Source organism: Labrus mixtus, chromosome 8 (assembly GCF_963584025.1).
Source record: "Labrus mixtus chromosome 8, fLabMix1.1, whole genome shotgun sequence".
NCBI classification, from domain to species: domain Eukaryota; kingdom Metazoa; phylum Chordata; class Actinopteri; order Labriformes; family Labridae; genus Labrus; species Labrus mixtus.
The window spans coordinates 17,908,162-17,928,660 of record NC_083619.1 but is presented as its reverse complement, the minus strand read 5'-3'; the positions used below and the strand labels follow the sequence as shown (position 1 = coordinate 17,928,660).

Here is a 20,499-nt window from a genome sequence, read left to right as displayed (position 1 = left end):
GTTTATTAGGGTGAAGAAAACTAAGACTGAGACATTGTGAGCAATTAAAGACCAGTTTTGCTTTTATTCAACACCATGTCAGCTGAGAGATTCATTTGAGTGCAGAGAGAAAAGCTTCTATCCTTAAGTGAGCTCATTATTGTATTTGGCAGAGGCGCTGGAGAAGTCAGAAGTGGCTGGCTAGATAACCAGACATGTTGTACATAACTATGATTGCCTACTGCCAGCCAGATGAGGCATTCTTGGCTTTGAGGCCATGCTGCTATCAAACCCAGAGTGTCGGTGATACACAATAGAGGTTACATGTTTGAGTTTGAAAGTCCTTAGAGATACTGCATGTATCTATGATAGAATATATGCTCCAATATTAATCTGCATTTTTATTTTGTTACATATGGCGGATGACAGGTGCAAGTGCTTGGCAAAGGCCGAGACGACTTAAGAAAAACGCGCAGCAAATTGAGAAACTCTGGAAATGCAAATGTCCAAAACAGATGCAATGTCTAAAACGTGCTGCAAATTACATAAATACATCGCAAAAAGCAGAAACAACTGCATAAACATCGAATGTTCTGCAAATTAAAAACACAGAAATTCAGAAAACAACTGCAAATAGATCAAGTTTAAAATCCAGGAGTAATATTAAATTGTATTTAAGAGATTAACAGCGAGTTGAACCTGGACTCTGTCAGCGGGGATGACTAAATCAATGTGTTAGAGCTCGAGTGCCACAGCTAGCGCTAGCTCCAGGCATCCTGTAGGCTGCAAGCTGCAGAACCCCTGCTAAGCTGTCTCATACCCTGTGTCAAAATCCAGGCTGGATTCACTTTAAATCCCCTGATGTTATTCTGTGTTGTTTAATGATTACATTTTCCCATCTAAACAAAACTTTCAGTGCCTGGTCTCCCTCACTCTCTATACCTCAATAAATAACTGTCCCACAAAGCACCCCTTCAGGCCTGGAGCACTTTTGTTAAAAAGGCTGGATTTGCCAGCATTCATGTATTTGAAGTTGTTTTCTGAATATGTAAGTTTTGAATTTTTATCATTTATGTATTTGCAGCATGTTTGATGTTAATGCAGCTGTTAAGGCTTTTTGCAGCATGTTTTGTTTCATTTGCAGCGTGTTTCAGCCGCTGCATTTGTTTGGGACGTTTGCATTTGCTTTTGATTTTGCAGTGTTTCTGAATTCGCTTCCATTTTCTTAATGTCATTCCTTTCATTCCTTTGAGCCTTTACTGAGTGAGTGCACCTGTCAGTCTCCGCATTTATATTTCAATGTACATATGGCTGTGATTTAGGGATCCGACAATATAAGTGAATGTAAAACCACCTCAGTTGAGCTAACAGTGTAATCACCCATGAGATAGTCTGCGTGACATTTAGGGGAGTAATTCAATAGCACAGGCCATTTATTGACACCACATCCAAGTGTGTGTGTGTTGACAGGGAGACCACAACCCCTTTCATAATTCTCTCAGTTTTCAATGTCAGTGCTGTGTTCAATCTTTATTTTGCTTCCGGTTAACTTTTCCTCAAAGTTTATTCAGAATCACTTTCTGAGGGGAGAATTAAAGCCTTGCTTTTTAAGTGAGAATATAAGGATTAGATAAAGCTAGTGAGAGTTAGTCTGTCAGACACCCACTGCTGGCACCTGTCACTCTTTTGTCACGAGGACATACTGGCCGTCCTCTTGCTCTTTCTGCTGATGGGAGTGATGACTGAATTAACAGAGACTGTGGAGCAAAGTGTAGTCTTAAAGTTTGGGCGGTCGGTACCCCGGGAGGGAACTGTCATCTCCTCTGAATCACCACTTGAGACGCTTCTCCATAAGCTCCAAGAGGTCCTTTGTAGTTAAAGATAGGAAGAGAAAAGCCAGAGTGGAAGGATGAAGAGGAAAGTTAAGGCCATGGAGAACTTTGTCACAGGCTGGGACATTTGGCTAGTCAACAGCATGTGTGCGGTTGCCTCCTACCTCTGGTGCAGACTGTGTGGTTTACTCTGCTTCAGGAGGAGGCGCAGAACAACCACTCCACCTGCGATTCAGGTAAAAACACTGTTTGACCTGTTGAGGAACTCTACTCCACATTATTTCTGTTTTAGGATGTGAGCCATAACAATTCAGTTTCCTAGCAATTTCTTCTACAATTAGCTGGGCTATATATATATATATATATATATATATATATATATATATATATATATATTTAATCTTTGTTTTGTGCATTTAGCTTTCTGAAAAAGATCTTTCATTTCCGTCATGTAGATCGTTTTTTAAACATTTAAATGTAAAAGCTGTGGCTCATTTCATCAAAACATTACTTGGTTTAGTTTATTAGTTTATTTACTTTCGAAGGTTCAAAGATTTTGAGGAAACACTTTCAGGTCATGATGGTTTTCAGGTGAATATTTTGTAAAGGGGTGTTAGAAAATATTGATCAACTTGAGTATCGTGGTTGTATGTTTTGTTGTATGTTGTATTTTTTTCTCAAATATTGTATTGATTTTAAACTGTCCTCTTGCCATACATTTTTTGTTTTTTACTGATTTAAGGTAATGCATAATGCATTTTATACACAATAAGGTATGTCTGATATTCAATGAGGTTTCATTAAAAATATTTAAAAAAAAATTCTAAACTGCAATCTATTGCATTGTATTGAATCTTAACCCTTATCATTAAAAATGTTGGCAGGTATTTGCACAAACACAGCCCAATATGAAGCTTTTCACATACTGGGGTGTAGTATGGCATTTTATGATTATTTAACTGACATGTTTTACCGACAAATTAATGTATTTTGTTATTTTTTGCTACTGCATCAGAGCTCTGTGAAGTCCAAGACAAATTTCCCACTGGGACAATAAAGTTAATCTTAATCTTAATCTTAATATAATCTGCAGGGTATCACATCATTTATTGTACTCAGAGCTCACACAGAGCTGTGCTTGCTTCTTTACGGCAATTAAACCAAAAGGCTTGATCCGTTTGAATACACATTGGATCCTTCCAGCTTTTTTTGGCCTGTCTTCAGAGAGGACAGCAGCAGCTGGAGAAAGACCAACATTTAATAACCTCCTCTGATAATCTGCGTGTCCTCTCATGGGAATGTCCAATTAAGTAAGAGAGGGTGGTCAACAAGTGTTGACTGACACATCACTTCTTTCTTTCTCCTGCTGCATTGTTATGCTCATTATTTGTAGTGTTTTCTCTCTTGTGCTCTGTGAGTCATCTGTTAGGTCCAGTAGATAAAAGGCTGTGAATACATTCTCATTTGATATGGCATTATAGTCATTCATTAAAGTAACTTATTAAACATCTAGACAATGTTATTAGAATGATTTCTTACTCTTTATTTGTGCTTTTGATTCTTTAAGACGTTATTCTTGGTTCTATCTGATGAAGCAAAGGTTTACCATTAACATCAAACATATGATTTTATGAATAATGTACAACAAGTTTTAAGATCCGTGGTTAAGATTCAGCTTACAACTTCTATTAAACACAGAAGGTATTAAAGCTAGTAGAGGACAGCAGAGGCATGGTCTGTTGTAGTAAAGGCTCTCAGCCACTTACGACAACTTCAACAAGTGATGGAGATGAGTCTCTGCTTGAAGAATAGTGTTTTAATTATTTAAACCTCACATGACATTTAAGCACCTGTGTGTATATATATTTTACCCATAATAGCTAGCTGGCCAGTAAGTGTATTTGATAGGAACAGTATATTAATTTTGAATTATACTAAAACTTTCAAGGATTAGATATTATTATATAATGGCTATATTCATTTTTAATATAACTTTAGATTGTCTTCCTAAAATAGTTCTTATGTATTTGTCAAGAAACCTTTTATTCCTGCATATTAAACCTTCTGTGCTATGTTTAAAGATAATTTCATTTATGCATAATCTGGCCAATTATGAGTGTACGTTTTGCACTGATCCTCCAGCTAAATGTCACATCATATTGAATTAGTAAACTCAACATATGGTGGCTAATCCTCAGCAGTAATGTGATGCTCAGTATCATAGTGAAAGATAAGACTGGTTGGTACGATGAACTTGTGCTTCTATATGTAACAGATAGCAGCAGGACGGCTAAAACATGAGATGCATGTTTGATGGTGTTTATGAGGCTAAGTCCTATTGCAGAGGTACAGTGAGCTCTAGTGGTAGAGCCTGACAGCACCGGCAGAGTTTCAACGTCATGAAACACAACTTTTTGAAAAACCTGAATTTGCCGCCATACAGTGGTTCAAGATGTTACTGCATTGTTTCTGCACAGTGTTTACGTCACTGTTGCTCTGAATGTGGAAAAGTAAAAGACATGAAATGTGATAGAAAATTCAAAATCATTGAATCTTATTTTTCCAAAATGTTGATAATAGTTTATGTCCCCATTTTTTCTCAAATAATGGCATTTCTCAATTTTGTGTGTTTGTGAGATTATTTGTACTCAATTGCAGTTAAAATAAAAATAAAAAACTCTTTTTGGGCTTTTTGTGCCTTTAATGGAGAGACAGGACAGTGGATAGAGTCAGAAATCAGGGAGAGAGAGTGGGGAACGACATGCGGGAAAGGAGGCCGCCCGCTTGGAGGACTAAAGCCTCCATACTTGGGGCAAACACATTAACCATTGCACCACCAGCGCCCCATTAAAAAAACTCTTTTTAATGTACTCTAAGCCAGTTTAGTTCATTCATGTGTTATTTATGCTTTAATCCTTTGAAGATGAACGTAATATCTTTGAAACAATTATTTTCATATAGATAAATTAATGTTAAAGGGGACAAAACTGACCTCATTCAAACTTCTCAAATAAAAATGACGTTATGTTTAGTCCTCCATGGTTGTAAACTGAGTTCTTTTGGGTTTTTCGACTATCAGTCAGTCAGTCAAAACAGACAATTTGAATATGTGAACTTGGCTTCGTAGAGATTGTGATGGATATTTCCACAGACATTGTATTTAAGGATATAGATAGATATATAATCCTAGAAATATTCATATTAGATCCCATATGTGATGCGAAACACAGCTCACACACAGTCTTTTATAACTCATGAGAAACATTTGTAGTTTGAAAAAAACAAGGGTTCTGTTTCTTTTCTTTTTGTCTCCTAACGATCATTAAATGTATGCTGTGGGGGTTCTAAGCTACCTCCTTAGAGGTAGCTTAGAACCCCCCCCCCCCCCCCCCCCTTTTTTTTTTTTTTTTAAATAGCATTTTGCTATATGCTATAATTACCTTGAATGCCAAGTAGTTTCACTCCAAAGATTTCTGGTTGGAGGTCTGGTTTACAGTGGACTCTCAGGCTCTGAAGTCTCTCCGTTCTTTCTTTTTACAGGTGAGTTTTACACCTGCTGTTTAAAATCTATAGTGAGTGAGTGATTGGACGAAACAGCATTTGGATTTTCTTAGTCAGAAGCCAAAAGGCATCAGTACACATGTAATCGATTTTCATTTAGACAGTCTTGATGAATTACATGTGCATTTATTACAGTTCATTACCCACCATGACTTGTATGTGTACACATATATTATTGGGCCATATAGATCTACATATTGAGACTTAATGTAGTGATGACCTTAAAGCCAAACAGTCTATCAAAGTGCAGCGGCAAAATGTGTTTACATTCCTGAAGAAAACCTGAGATGATGGGGAAAGAACAGAGGAGATGTCTTGGACATTAGCACGAGGAGTTAAGTTTCACGGCTCTCACACACATTTAAGCCCACAAGTTTCCAAGAGAATGTGAAGCCAGAGCTGGCAGGCCGTGGCGTGTGTGAGTAGAGTCTGAAGAGGTGACTGGACAGTAGCCACATCGACCGCCTTGCTGCTCCCCAGGACATTGTGTTCTCTGTTCGGGAGGTGCTGCTCCATTTTTAACAGTTCACCTTGTCCCAGTGCCAAACAAAAGCCTAACACGTAGGACCATGCAGGTCACAGTGTTCAACCGTATAACCTTCCAGAAGAAAAGATTGTTCAGAGAGATAATAAACTGTAAACATTCATGTATTTAAGTGCATGCATATGATTTAATTTAAGGCTTTGAGTAGTTGTTTGCATACAAAAATGTTTTTCAGGCCATTTTTTTATTTTGTCATCAACATAAATCTTCACGTCTTTATTGAGCTATCATAAACAACACTTGATTGAAGCTGCAACGAGTCATTGAGTTGCTGATTGCCTGAAAAATGATCTAAAAAGATTTGAATAATAATTGTTGTTAGTTTTTGTTTTTGTTTTTATTAGATAGAGGAGGCAAATGCAGAAAGGAAATGGGACATGAGCAAAGGTCTACAGCTGGAGTCAGACTGGCCATGTTGCAGCACCTGATGTATGATGCATACATTCTAAGCACCAAGGCGCATCTTTTATACGATATGCAGTATGTTAGGATTTTTTTGCTGGTCCTTAATTATTAAAGATTTATTAATTTTGTGTTTCAGGGTTCGTACAACAAAAAATAAGATGTTTGAAGCAAAGACTGTAAACTATTGTTGTGCTAGCTTGATGTCACTCCTTTGAGCGTGCTCTTCCATTTCAATCCTTAAGTGGCATGTTGTCATGAATGGAGTGATCAGATAAGACATTTACTCACTTATTATACCCCGCCTCATATGGCTTTGAGGCAGTTTTTACACTACTGTGTTAGCTCTTGTTTTTAGCTGCAGAGGTCATGTCATAGATTGAAGACGTCAGGCTAGACTGCGGGAGATTGTGAGGGACATTACATGGACTACTCAACTAAATGAATACAATAATCAAACAAACAAACAAACAATAAACAAACAATCAACAATACAGGCGGAGGCTGTATTCCTCCAAGTGGGCAGTCAGGATTCAAGTCCGACTTGTGGGTTATCCCCCACTCGCTTCCTCTTCCTGGATTTCAATACTATCCACTGTCCTATCAAATAAAGGCATAAAAGTCCCAAAATAAACTAAAAAAAATAACAAATTGGTGGATTTGTCTGTCTTAAAAAAGTGCCTACTGAGAAACTTTTCCATGATCCTTTCTACAGACTGACACACTCCACAGGCTACTAATTTGATAATAACGGATACAGAAAATGGAAAATGAAGTTTGGAGTTTTGCTATTTAAAGTTGCAAAGCAACTTCCTGTATATCGATTTACCTTTAAAAAAAGTTCCACTCCTGGCAGCAGTAAGTAGGCATTCTAACCGCAGGGTCAACAAGGACACACACACAAACATGGGACATTTAATTCCTTGTGAGGTAAGATTTCTGAACATTAGTGCGGTTGAAACTGCGTGCAATCATGCTAATTGACTTGCTGTCGCATTAACTTAACAACATTTCCATCATGCACCAGTAGACATGGCCGGTGTTTCTCAGTCAGCTCGGTCTGTGTGTACACATGCTTGAGCTTGGCAGAGAAGGTGAGAGAGGATTTTGAGTACCAGTCATGATGCTGTTACTTGCTTTGGCATTAGTTTCACTGTAAAGTGTAAGTGATATACACTCGATATTTGCTTTGTGTCATAAGCTGCCGAGGCCAAGGCCTGTTTATATCCCCTGCAGTGTTTGATCACCTTAAAGTGCCCCCAACCCTTTAGCAGAGAAAGATATAATGTGATCGTGCAATCATTAGCATGCACACTGACCTTTAACACGCTGCAAAATAAGTTATCTAAGGTTGTTGCATAATGCATTTAGTTAAATTCCTGTCAGCATTCATTTTTCCGGCTTATACATATAAAGGAATCCGGCGTGCTTTGATGCACACGTCTGCATAAGAAAGTTGGCTGTTCATGCCCCTACATTTGACACAACATGCAGCAATTGACCTTTGTTGTCTGTCATCTGTTGGAATTCATGGACAGGTGTAAGCGACCCGTCTCTGTTCCAGGTGATTGATGGCTGATTTTACTCCCATCTGTGTCTGCAGATGTCAGAGTTCTTTCCACTGTGGCAATCTTTTGCGAGTGAGCCCAGAATAGATGAAAAATAATAATACAGGGGAAATGCAGTAAGTGAATCTACTCTTACTAGTGCAGGAACATTTTAAAGGCTTTGCACAGAGCAGCTCGGTTCTATTCACGAGAAGAAGAAAAAGTAAAAGTAACATGCAGCCCAGTGCAGTGACTAGTCTTGTTTGTTACCTTACCTCCCCTTAACCCTACTTGACTCCAATTTATCTGCCAAGTAGACTTCCCTCCTTCCTCGGTGTCTGCACCCCTGAGACCAGGTTGTGGCCTGAACCAAGGGAGTGAGGTGAGTTTGGCTGGGGTCACTGTGGCTCAGTTTGAAGTCTGTGCCTCTGTTTTCAAAAAGATTGAAAACATGGTGGCTTGATGATAGCTGGATTCAATTTAAGGTCAATTATAAGCACATTTATGGGAACAAAATGAAAGAGAAATGTCAATAAATAGGTTGAGTAACAATTTATTAGTGCATCTAGTTGCCCATTCCAAAGCATTTCATTTCCAGTGTAGCTCAGTGTTTCCTTAGGAATTAAATATCTGTTTATACAGATAACATTAACACATGTCTGTTGTTGGAATAAATCAAATATATTTGGATTTATAGGGAACATAGATTCCGATCATATTACCTGAGCTAAGTTAAAAATGATCCTTTACTCAAGCGAGGTTATCAGTGGATGTTTTTGACAGAAGACTGGTCATCATATAAATCATCTGAGTCAGCCTTCTCTTCTTTCAGCAGAGGGACTAAACATCTTACTGTAGCTCCCCTAAGCCAGGAACCACAGGCTTCCTCTTTCCCCCTGACATTGGGTGCATGTTACAGGCATTCTAGAGATAAAGGGGGAATTTGCATTGCAACATGGCTCTCATTCACAGTCATCTATAGACAGAGTCATATAACCGACAGACTCTCTGACTTTCCTTTCAGACTTTTGAACACCATGAACATGTTGAAATTGCATTTTGAAATCATGATTTAAAAAAAGTGTCCTTTCACTTAAAAGTTTAAAATAAACAAACCAACCTGCATCTGCTTCTCCTTTTTTGGGACATCTCAACCCTTTGGACCAGACATGTTCATCTGTTACAACGACTTATTGTAAATGTCATCTGAATAGGAAATACTGTATGAATGAGCATTGTCACACACTGAAGAAGCGCCATGCACAGTGACCATTTTGACAGCCAGCATTCGAGTGACGGAGGTGGGCTTAACACTTAAAGGCTCTCAAATGTCTCATAGCCCAAGCAGTGCCAAGCCCCCACCCAAAACACTTGACCCCTGCTGACGTAGGCTGTCCATTTACATTTAGGGACACCGGCTCACTACATTCTTAATACCATTTCCAGCACGGAGAGCGGCAGGTGCCGGCTGGGGATAAAGAGTGAGTGAAACAGAGAGGGTTTTTTTTTGCACGCTGCCAGAGCCTTACAGCTTTAGAGGATTAAAACCTTCATCTGGATGTCTGGTGGTTGGTGATTTTTGACCTTGTACCACTTCTTTTCCACCGTGAAAGTTTTTTGTGTTTTTGTATTGTTTGCACACTTACTGGGAGCACTGAAGGGTAGAGCTGGCTACGAATCTTGAAAAGCTATTTTCGTCTGTTTCCCGGACGCTTCTGGTCCTACTTATTCCTAATTTTGGTGTCCAGGCTTGATTTTGATATCACCGGAAACCATGAGTTCCTTGGTAATGAATAAAGCAGAGGATGGCGACAACTCAAGCATTGACCTCATCCAAAACAGGATTGAGTCACTCAGCAGCAAGATGGACAAACTCATCAACATTCAAGAGAAGGTCCTGAACCGACTGGACGGTATGTCTCAGGACATTGACTTCATCGAAAAGGATATGGAGAACCTGAAGGTTGACCACGAGGAGATCCATCTTCCACCCAAGATGGTGAACCAGACCCAGGTGGTGGGCCGAGAGGTGAAGGCGATCTGTCAGGAAATGAGCACCATAATGACCGCGGTGAACCAGCGCTCGGAGCAGCAGGCTCAGAAGCTGGAAGGGATGGAGAAGCTGGTCCTCAGCATGCAGCAGGTGATCAGCTTCATCGGTGAGACGGTGAAGAGCTCGAAGGTTATGGAGCTGATGTTCAAAGGCCCTGCTGCTCGAAAGGGCTCCAAGTCCAAAGACAATAAAGGAAAGCAAGCCGTTAAGAAGAGATCGTCCACAGACACAATAGGCAAGAAGCTTGACAAGGTGAGCCTGAAATAACAACGAGCATTCATATCGTTGCTTTAAGTTTGCACCCATACTGTATGCATAACATTCTTTTTATTGTTAATGTTTATATGGATGAGAAATTTCATATTTTGAAGATTTAGGATGTAAAGTGACAAGTCCAAAGGTATTGTCAGATCACGCAGAAGATCCATCACTATGAACATCTAGTCTCTTGCTTGTCTCTGTTGCATAAGGTGCTATGTATTTTCCAATTGGACTTTGGTTTCATAGATCTTACATAGATCCTCTTGGTCCTGGCAGAACATGTGAAAATGATCATGCAGCAATGCTGACCGCTCCAACACGTCTATGGCCTGTACCTTGTATAGCGTGTTGGGGGTAACTGGTAGTGTCTGGGATCTGGCATGTTTATACTTGCCAAGTGCTGATTGAAGCTGAAGTAATTAAGGAGCTAATGTTATAGTGTTATGTAAGCTACTGCACAATAAACAAATCACTTATATAAAAGCCCATGTTTAACTCACATTTATACTTGATAGCAATATGGCCTCCGAGGCATGAGGGGACCCCCGGCGGTGCACGAGAGGGTTGGTGTGAGGGCAGGGGGGAAATGTGAGTGGCCCGGTTTAGAAGTGCTGTTTTTGGATGAGGGCTGCTGTGTTTGTGTTCTAGGAGGGCTTTGACCCCCTCAGCTCAGCAGGAGTCGGGTTTCAAGGAATTGTGATGAGTCAGGCTTCCTTCCGTTCTCCCTTGGCTTCCCCTGATGCCTTTGCTTAAACAATGCACATTTCTGTTTTATCACCAATAAGTCTTCATTTCTGTCATCGCTAGTTACCATCTGTCTGAATGCAGCTACTGGTTTGTATTGCCCTAAGTCTCTGCCATGTGCTCCGTTGCAAACTACTGAACTTCCTGTGGCTCAAAATAACTCTTCATACATTTTTATTGGGTGTCCTGCTGAAAAATACTGTCACAGAACCTTTGATTTAGAGGTTCCAGTAGTGTCTGCAAATAACATGGCGTGCAGTGTTTTATGAATTGCTAGTACAGGCTCAGAAAAGTTAAAAAATATATATTGATGGAAAGATCAACTTGTTAAGTTTGAATTTTGGCTTCTGTGAAATTAACTCTTTTTAATTTCTTTGACACTCAGGTCACCCCCAAATCATATCTGACAGTTTGCTTTATTATGCAACCATAAGATACATCACGACCCTATTAAAGGTCACTGAGTGCTGCTCTTACAGACCTGAAACATGTTATCACCACTCTCCTATCACTTGTGTGCTTGCACACGTACAAGTCATATCTCATTTTCTCTGTGACCTCATACAAGCAAAGTGCAAACTCACCTCAGTGGCTGTGACGTCATGTGACAGCGTTATCATCACAGACATGGAAGAATATTTATGTCTTAGTAGACAGTGTGGTAACGTTTTTGACCTAATATATCTGTTAACTCAAGTCGTACATTTTTTAACTCAAGCCAAGTAAAAGTTTGGGTGTCAGTTTTCCGGCGAGATTATGTCCTGATGATTAATGACCATTGGCCAGCATGATGGTTTGTGTGTGACTCACCTTTCAGGGAATTTCTGTGGTCATCACAGCACCTGTCAGGTGGCTGCCCCCTCTGCCTCCACCTCCATAGGTGTGAGATATCCCACATGCAATACCTGCTACTATGGCCTCCTCATGCTTTCTGCCATCACCCAATCAGAGTGTTGAACTCCCGGTAAACACAGCTGTAACCGGGGAAACACTGCACTGGAAATATCCTCCTGTGCTGTTTACCTCACGACAGCGTTCAGAGGACAAATGTGAGACCCCCGGGGTTCAAGACAGGTTTTTCCATGTGAACCTGATCACAGAGTGTTTAGTGAGTTTCCTCAGCTGAGAAACTTGAACAACAGCCTACGGTCGCTTGTAATATTTTCCACTCAGGGGGGTCGACTATGCATTCCATTGCTGAGTGCAACAAGTGATAAGCTATAAATTCACCGCCCGTCTATCCATCTGTCATGAATAATCAAAGGCATGCCATCATGCAAGTCAGTCTGCGCATGGAGACAGGCAATAAATGTGCTTATATGTGAGCAGCAAACAAGTGTTCTTTTTAAAAAACTATTCTATTTCCATTTATCAAATTATCTCAATTGATTTTTTTTGTCATGTTTTGTGCATTACATGTGAATCTAACTTCATCAAATCAACCTGTCGCTTTCTTTAAGTATATTTGTTTTATTTTTGATTCATTGTTTGTGAAGTCTGTTTGAAATGTGACCCTAACTTTATCGGTTCAACCTGTCGCTGTCATTTGATTCTGTTATTAATCTGATTTCTGATACATTTGTTGTGTTGTGTTTTACGTGTCATCCCTCTATTTTGACATTCTTTCTTAACATGTTCAATTGATTCTATTCCATGTGCATTCATATAATCCTACTAAGCTTTGCCATATTTGTCTTTTTAATAGAAATCTACCTCTAATAAAGCCAGTAAAGGGATTCAGGCGATAACTCCTGCATGTGAGTCCAGTTCTCCACAGCCTGCTCACAAGATAAAGCTCCGTGGACCAAAGCATTTCCTCGCCTCTCGCAAATGTGGAAACTTTGTAGGTTTATTGTGCTTATGGACTGTACGTATACAGGAACTGGTCTTTTTATTCTAAATACACTTCATGTGCTTTTTCCTTTGCTTCAGGCCAGAGTCACATTCTTCATGTTTTATCTTAAAGATGCTTTCTTTGTACTCATTTAGCTAATCTATCAGACAAGACAATTGAATATTGTGAGATGCTAGAGAAATAAATAACATTGATGCCTTTTAATTTAGCTTTGGGGCTTTCAATAGTCCAAATACGATCAAGGTACATACAAAATGATTAGCTAATCATCAATTCAGAATGTAAATATCAATTTTTGATACGCTGAAGTTTTTATTTGATTTCACAGTTGAAGGACCATAAAGGTAAAGATGGGACAGACAAGCCTTGTCTGAGCCCAAAGGTTCTGAAAGCTCGGAAGAAGATGAAGCCCCCAGACACATCAGGTGCTGAAAATGACAAAAATATAACCATACATTCAAAAGTATTTCATATGTTTGTGTCTAAATCTGTTTGAGAGCTATTCTAAGAGACTGAACCAAGATTGTTTTGGGACGTTCCGCAGAAAATATATCTCTGAAGAAGCAGGCGTTGCTTTTGGAGGAGGTGCAGAAACTGAACAGGGAGAATACCGAGAAATCAGGTCAGCAGCCGAGCTCTGGTTTATTGGACCTGGAGGCTGGAGTTTCCCCTAAAGATCAACAACTTTACGACCCTGCTTGCAACCTGGTGGACTACCTGCGCGAGGATTCTCAAGTGACTGTGACCGAGGGAGATCAGGCTGAGGAAGAAGAGGAGGAGGAGCAGGCAGCAGATACAGAGAAGAAACCTGAGCTTGAAGAGAAAGAGGAAGAAAAGGACGTGGGTGCTTCTTCTGCTGAGGATGTGGTCGAGGCTGCCCCTGAGGAGGAGAAGGAGCTCACTGCTACAAGGTGATATCATGTGTTTGGACTTTCTAATATTTTGTTGAAAGATTGATTTGTTGATTATTTGATTTACAGAATATTTGTCATTTCAGTTATTTTGAATCTAAAAATACAGAAAATATAATGACAGAATCTATCATCTTTCGAAAAGTTATATCTTTGTGTAATTTAAAAAACATATTAATATTAAAATTAGGAAATTATATTTACATTGTTTTGGTAATTTAAAAAACAAATTATGACATTATAAATATATTGGTATTAGAATTTAAAAAAGGTAATTCTTTGAATTCAGTAGTTCAGGGTTATTGACTCTTATAAATCTGTTCATTTGGAATTTAAGAAACCCTATACAAACATAAAGCATGATTTGGGTTATAAACAGCCAATCTGTGCACATTTATTTTTTTCATTTGTTATAAGACTTGTCCTTTTATGTTTTTCAATTATCCAGGCTTGTCATTGATTTCATGACTTAATTTTCTAAGATGTTGGATAAGCTTTTGCTATACCAATTAAGCTGTTCCACATCTTCAGTGTATAAACCAAAGCTACACAATTTTATTCCAGCAGTGATGACAGCAAAGACGCCTCCTCATCTTCTGGGGAGAAAGACCAGATATCGGCTGTCAGCATCACAAGTACCAAATCCTTTGTGACTGAGGAACACTTTGAAGTGGAGGACCACACAAACACGCAGGTGGTAGAGGTGGTGGAGGAGGACAAGAAGGAAGACAACGAGGAGGGCGAACAGAGGTCTGAGTCTGAGGGCTGGGCTTTCTTCCGAGCAGAAGGAGTCGAAATCCAGTTTGACCTTAAAGAAAGGCTGGAGAGAGCGCAAAAAGAAAATGATGCAGAGGTGGAGGACGATGATGATGAGGATGTAGAGCGGTACTTTATCGGTGAGTTTGCATTCCTGTTTACTATTAACAAGTCCGGGCCGCAGAGTGCCAAGCAGTTAAGTGAACGGAGGCTGTGGTCCTCCAGGCAGGCGGTCCGGGTTTGAGTCTGACCTGTGGCTCCCTCCCTGCATGTCATTCCCCACTCTCGCGCTCTCTCCCTGCTTTCCTACTTTCCACTGCCCTATCAAATAGAGGCAAAAATAAATTAAAAAAAAAAAACGTTTTATTCACTGAGTTTTAACACTGTTTTGGTGCATAAAAGTCCACTCGCAGACTAAAAGCATTAAAACTACACCTGAATGTCAAAGAACCTGTTAAAGTTGCTTTAATTATGTTGATCTCTCCGAGAACTTAAATGAAGGTTGATGATGATGTACTGTACTAAAAGAGAAAATGCTCCATTTAGAACTGAACCGTTTTATTTTAAATTGCTTCACTATAGAGTAATAGACTTAACAATTTGCAAGTGTGATATATTAAAATAAAAAATAAAAAAAACAAACTCTGAAGGGTCTGTACTGAACTGAAATTAGAAACAGATTCATTGGCAAGTAATGTTTACATTTCATGGAATAGGCCTTGCTCTGATGGTGCACACAATAAACAGAAAAATTGATGTAAGGACACAAATTTTCTGTCGACAAAATATTAATATTTCTAAATTCATGATGTCAAACGGGAAACTTCTGGACAAAATATCAGTGTTTTCATTATGTGCAATTATGCAGGAGTGTGCAAAATATAGTCCAGAGAGTGAAGAGCATCACAGAGTGGAGTAAGGGGAATATGAAAATAAGAGTGTATTTTATTTAACGTATTCAGTTTTAATGATTTTGTAAAATCATACATTTTGCCATGTCATGGTTAACTTTTATTTTTTTCAAACGCACTAATATTGATGTAATCTTTTACGTAAAACAACCCTGTGAAATTTCTGGACATATTCACAGTCTTTCTCATACAGTCTTCCTTGAGGATGCCAGAGTGCTAAGTTGGTACAGTGCAGTAGTGTGATGTAAGATATAGCTCTAGAAGTAGTCTGGCACTTGGACTACAAGTGCCAGACTACAAAATGAAAAAAAGCACCGTTACTCCTCTGTAATTTAAAACAACAACTGCGTCTGGTTGATGTTTATCATAGTGAGTCAATGCACAATGTGCTAAGTTGATTATAGCAGCCATGGACTCATTCAAAAGCCTCACCACAGCTGATTAACAATGAAGCTCTTATGTTCTCACGTTCCTCCTATCTTATTAAACCAGATTATATCTTCTTTTTTTTTGCCCTCCTACTTCAGATACCGGCCCTCCTCCATCGGCTCCTTTTAATCACCGTGTCGTTTCTGCCAAGCCCAACCAGATCATCAACTTCTACTCCATCAACTGGCAGGAGGTCCTGGGCGGGTGAGCAACATAATTAAAAAAAATCACCATATGAAATCCAAATGCTATAGATGACCAATTGATGTCAAAGGTAGTGAGAAAGAACTCCTCAATTCCAATAAAGCCTAATTGCGTAACCCTCCCCCCCTTTCCTCTCTCTTGGTTCATAACTTCAGAGTCACAGCGGTTATTTTTACCTCAGGCCTGAGTGGTATGTGAAACTATATCCCTGGTGCCAGCTGGTAGCTAATCACTAAGTGTTAATCCAAGTCTTCAAAGAGGAGACAGAGCCCGGCTCAGATTTAATGAAATAACCGATTAAGCAACAACACTGTCCATCAGTAAAACTCCTCCGCCTGAGGGAAGATCAGTTTTTGATTCATCATGGAAACATAAAACACTTTTTACTAGGCAGCTCAGATGTTCTATTTGAGGTAATAGAGATGTGAACTGACTGTTACTCTGCAACTTTAGATTTGACTTTTTTCCCCGCCCTCTCCTCCAGGGGTCGCTTTGGTCAGGTGCACAAATGTGTTGAAAACTCCTCTGGTCTCACTTTGGCAGCAAAGGTCATCAAAGCCAGGAGTCTGAAAGAAAAGGTAAAGCACCCTAGCATTCATGAGGAGAGATTAGTCCTAAATGTCGACACTTCAGTGAAAGCCGCACCACCTGATATAAAAAGCAGAGGCTTAGTAACAATTTTTAGTACATAGCAGTACATGACAAGGCCACTTGGAACAGAAGCAGAGGAAATACTTCTCACTTAGGTGAGAAATATTTGACCTAGAAGAGAAGATGCATTGTCTCATAGCAGAGAACAGCTGACACCTCTGATTGTGTCCGTGTGTCCATGTGTGTGTGTTTGTCTGCTTACTTGACTTGTCTGCCTCTCTGTCTGTTTGTCGGCTCCTGTCTGCATCTGGCTATGTATCTGTCTGCGCCTGTGTTTTTGGTAGGAGGTGGTGAAGAATGAGATCCAGGTCATGAATAATCTGGACCATGCCAACCTGATCCAGCTCTATGCAGCTTATGAGTCAAGGAATGACATCATCCTTGTACTTGAATAGTATGCACTCCTTTTTTTTTTTTTTTACATTTTCTCCACATGTTTATTTCCTTCGAAACAGCTTATCGAGAACCTTTGTATACTTTAAAAGTAAAAATTATTCAATAATGCCTGGTTGAATTTGGGTCAATTCATTTCTTATAAGTTTTATTTTGAAACGTTTTTGTCTTAGTAGTTTAAATGACTATGTTTTTAAAAGCAACACTGAAGACGTTGAGACTTTCACAATGCTTAACATTCTGGGATTTTAAATAGTTATATTTGATCCATTTGTCTCTAACCGTAGTGTTGGTGGCGGGGAGCTGTTTGACAGGATCATTGATGAAAACTACACCCTAATGGAGCTGGACACTGTGGTGTTCATCAGACAGATCTGCGATGGTCTGCAGCACATGCACAAAATGTACATCCTACATCTGGACTTAAAGGTGACAGTAATAATGGTTTTATTTCTCAAAGTGAAATTAAAACAGTTACTAAAGGGTTTTATTTTGTTAATGATTACAGCCGGAAAACATTCTGTGTGTGAGCAGAGTTACAAACAAGATCAAAATCATCGACTTTGGTCTTGCTAGAATGTAAGTACAGCTATTTCCCTTTATTGCATTAACTGTTTAACCGATTGTTGTAATCATGCAAAATGTAATGAGTTGTACTGATTCCACATCTAGATATAAACCTCGGGAGAAACTGCGGGTGAACTTTGGCACGCCAGAGTTTCTCGCTCCTGAAGTCATCAATTACGACTTTGTATCGTTCAACACAGACATGTGGAGCCTCGGCGTTATCACCTACATGCTGTAAGGAAACGCACAAACGCATACAAAAAAAAAAACATAATCAGATTTTTCAGTATTAATGATTAGTCTGTCTCTTTCTATTAGTCTGAGTGGCCTCTGCCCCTTCCTGGGCGATGACGACAACGAGACTCTCAATAACATCCTGGCCTGTAAGTGGAACTTTGATGAACAAGAGTTTGTGGATACATCTGAACAAGCCAAAGACTTCATTTCCAAACTACTCGTGGTGAATAAAAGGTATCCCTCTTCTCACTCTGTTGTCTGTCTCTGTGCTAAAGGATTTAAAACATATTAATGATGTCTTTGTGTTTGTCATTAGCTGGAGGATGGGGGCGTCTGAGGCTTTAAGACATCCTTGGCTATCTGACACAGTCCTTCATCATCGCCTTCATACAAAGGTAGAATACACAAGGATCCAGGCCTGCATATATCATAAATACAATTGATAAGTTGTTCTTGGTTGCTGATCTTAAACTGACTTACTTCTCTCGAATGAATATGGAAAAAGATATTGCTTAACACCAAATTCAACAAGAGATACAATTTGTTGAATTCCAACATTCCTAATATTGCAGTAGTAGAAGAAGTAATTAAAATCAGCCGTTCTGTAAAATACAATATAACAGATGTAGACTAGTGTAAATGAAGGTACTGAATGCATATGTGCTAATGTCCTTACATGAAGAATAAATGATGGTTTTGCTTAATTTCTTAGAAAACTATGTGCAGATCACGGCGATCATCATGTGTGCCCACGACTGATAGCTGAGGTTGGTTCTTTTTCATTATTCTCTTGGCTGTTTCTTTATGTATTCATAACAAAACAGATCAGCTTGTTACCAAATCATCCACAAGGGGGAAGCATGTCTCAAGTTTTGTGCCGCAAACAGAGTCATTCAATGCCTGCTTGTTATACTGTGGGACATTGCGTATAGAAACTGTGGTCCCCTGGAAGTGAATCCCTCCCCCGTCACTTTCTTTCCTCAGGGCTACAGTGATGCGACGGCTCCAGCTGTGGCCACTATAGGACCAACCCTCCTGTCCATGTAAATTACCCGATTCTTCAGTCTCTGCACCTGACGGACGAATAGGCCGTAAATTCTTGCAGCCCCACAATTCTTTTTCTGACATGTGATCCAATGTGTTGTGTAACTGTAAGCAATATTGAACAATTATTTACAGATTTAAAAATAAGAAAAAAGCTTTGTTCAAATGGGATGTAGCAGTGTATAGTCCCACCATGCAGTCTAATGCATGTTAATTATATCTTTTCTTCAATAATGTACTACTCGATCACTGAAGTTATACCCTTTTTACCCAAACTTTAACACGTGTCATGAGAGGGAAACAAAGGCCAAATAAAATGATAATAACATTTATGACTGAAACCAATCCGGTAAGAACCACTGTGGAAGAATTCTGTTAGATTGTCTTAGTTTTCATGACTTTTTTTTGAATCCCTTTGTGTATGGCAGTTCTTCAAAACGGTGCTAATGTCATAATGTGACCTAGCTTATTTGGACATCATATTTTCTCATAAAACTGTAAATGCTTGATTACTTTGCACCTTTGCTTTAAAGTATCTGTGTACTTCACAATGACATATCCTCTCATTGAGCCACTGTCAGTTATCTCAAATGTGCTTTTATCTTTCGCTGCTTTTTTTCATTTTGTTTTGTTAGATAGAAACATACCTCAACTTTTTCTGTGTGAAGGCTACAGCATGGTCCGTTTTTAAATATACTCCAATACCCTCTTTTTATTTTTTATTTTCTTTGTTTTTGTAATTTGCATCCCCTGTCTCTGTTCTATAAATAGGCACCAAACCGTAGATTGAAAATGATATATTTTGTTATTTTAGTGTAAGGTCTGCATAAAACAGCTGTATGTGTATTGTGCATATGGACATAGTAGAATCTATGTGGTTGGTGTCATGAGCTTTAGTATGTGCACTTTATAATGTTATTTATTTAAAAAAAAAAAAAGATGATACACTTAGAGGCTACCACAGTTCAGAACTGATCCATATTTTTTTCTCATCCTGCTTTGTCCAGGTGTTTTTATAGAAAATCATTTTTACTTCATAACTATCAGTTCACCCACTCAGTTCATGTCTTATCAGCTATTATTGTGTTGTTGTTAAATTCTTTGTTGCATGTCCTTATGTTGTCATATTTATTAGTCATTATAGCTTCACCCTCATACACAGATTAATCACTTTTTTAAAACTTTTTTATTGTACTGTATTCTTGAGCTGTCACACCACTCTAGCTGCATATTCATGCTACTGTAGATGCTTTTTTCCCCACATAACAGTGTAAATGTGCCTTCTGTGAAGGTCCACTGGTAAAACACTACCTACCTTATGTTGCCTAAGTTGCAAAACTGTTAGAACTACATTTGTGTTTTGTCTTTAAACTTAATGATGAATGCAGTAGTAATTATTGTTGAACACAGAGTGCTAGTAAAAGAAGTTGTCCTCGCTGAGTTTGAACAATTTCAAATTCAGCATGTATTTGTGAAGTGTGCACACATCCATTAAACTGAATTAGTGTCTTAAATTATGTGTGTGTTTCCCTCTGTTTCCTTTGCTGGAAGCTCAGTTATAAGGTATCCATTATACTTATTTGTGAATGGACATAGAGAGTAAAGAAAATAGTTTGTA

The 20,499-nt window shown here is 39.0% G+C and overlaps 1 protein-coding gene across 6 annotated transcripts; it reads left to right on the top strand.

Annotated features, from left to right (window-relative positions):
- Positions 1 to 1,608: 1,608 nt before the first annotated feature.
- mylk4a (myosin light chain kinase family, member 4a) lies at positions 1,609 to 19,755 on the top strand. Of its 6 annotated transcripts, none has more exons than XM_061044811.1 (15): positions 1,609 to 2,047; positions 12,629 to 12,790; positions 13,107 to 13,203; positions 13,323 to 13,689; positions 14,254 to 14,585; positions 15,884 to 15,989; positions 16,474 to 16,567; positions 16,925 to 17,034; positions 17,321 to 17,462; positions 17,542 to 17,612; positions 17,706 to 17,834; positions 17,919 to 18,071; positions 18,154 to 18,232; positions 18,550 to 18,604; positions 18,822 to 19,755. In XM_061044811.1, exons 1-14 carry the CDS (start codon positions 1,889 to 1,891, stop codon positions 18,601 to 18,603), a joined length of 2,055 nt encoding a protein of 684 aa, XP_060900794.1. In that variant the 5' UTR covers positions 1,609 to 1,888; the 3' UTR covers position 18,604; positions 18,822 to 19,755. The 6 variants fall into 6 exon arrangements, with proteins under 6 accessions (XP_060900794.1, XP_060900789.1, XP_060900791.1 ...); XM_061044806.1 differs by lacking the exon at positions 1,609 to 2,047 and adding an exon at positions 9,333 to 10,170; XM_061044808.1 differs by lacking the exon at positions 1,609 to 2,047 and adding an exon at positions 9,334 to 10,170 and having other exon boundaries at positions 12,629 to 12,766.
- Positions 19,756 to 20,499: the final 744 nt, after the last annotated feature.

Excerpts from the sequence above, each read along its gene's own strand:
- mylk4a (XM_061044806.1), top strand. The coding sequence starts at position 9,640 with ATGAGTTCCTTGGTAATGAATAAAGCAGAGGATGGCGACAACTCAAGC. Across the intron at positions 17,035-17,320 it reads ATCATCCTTGTACTTGAATA|TGTTGGTGGCGGGGAGCTGT; the intron begins GTATGCACTCCT and ends CTCTAACCGTAG. Across the intron at positions 17,835-17,918 it reads GGCGTTATCACCTACATGCT|TCTGAGTGGCCTCTGCCCCT; the intron begins GTAAGGAAACGC and ends TCTTTCTATTAG.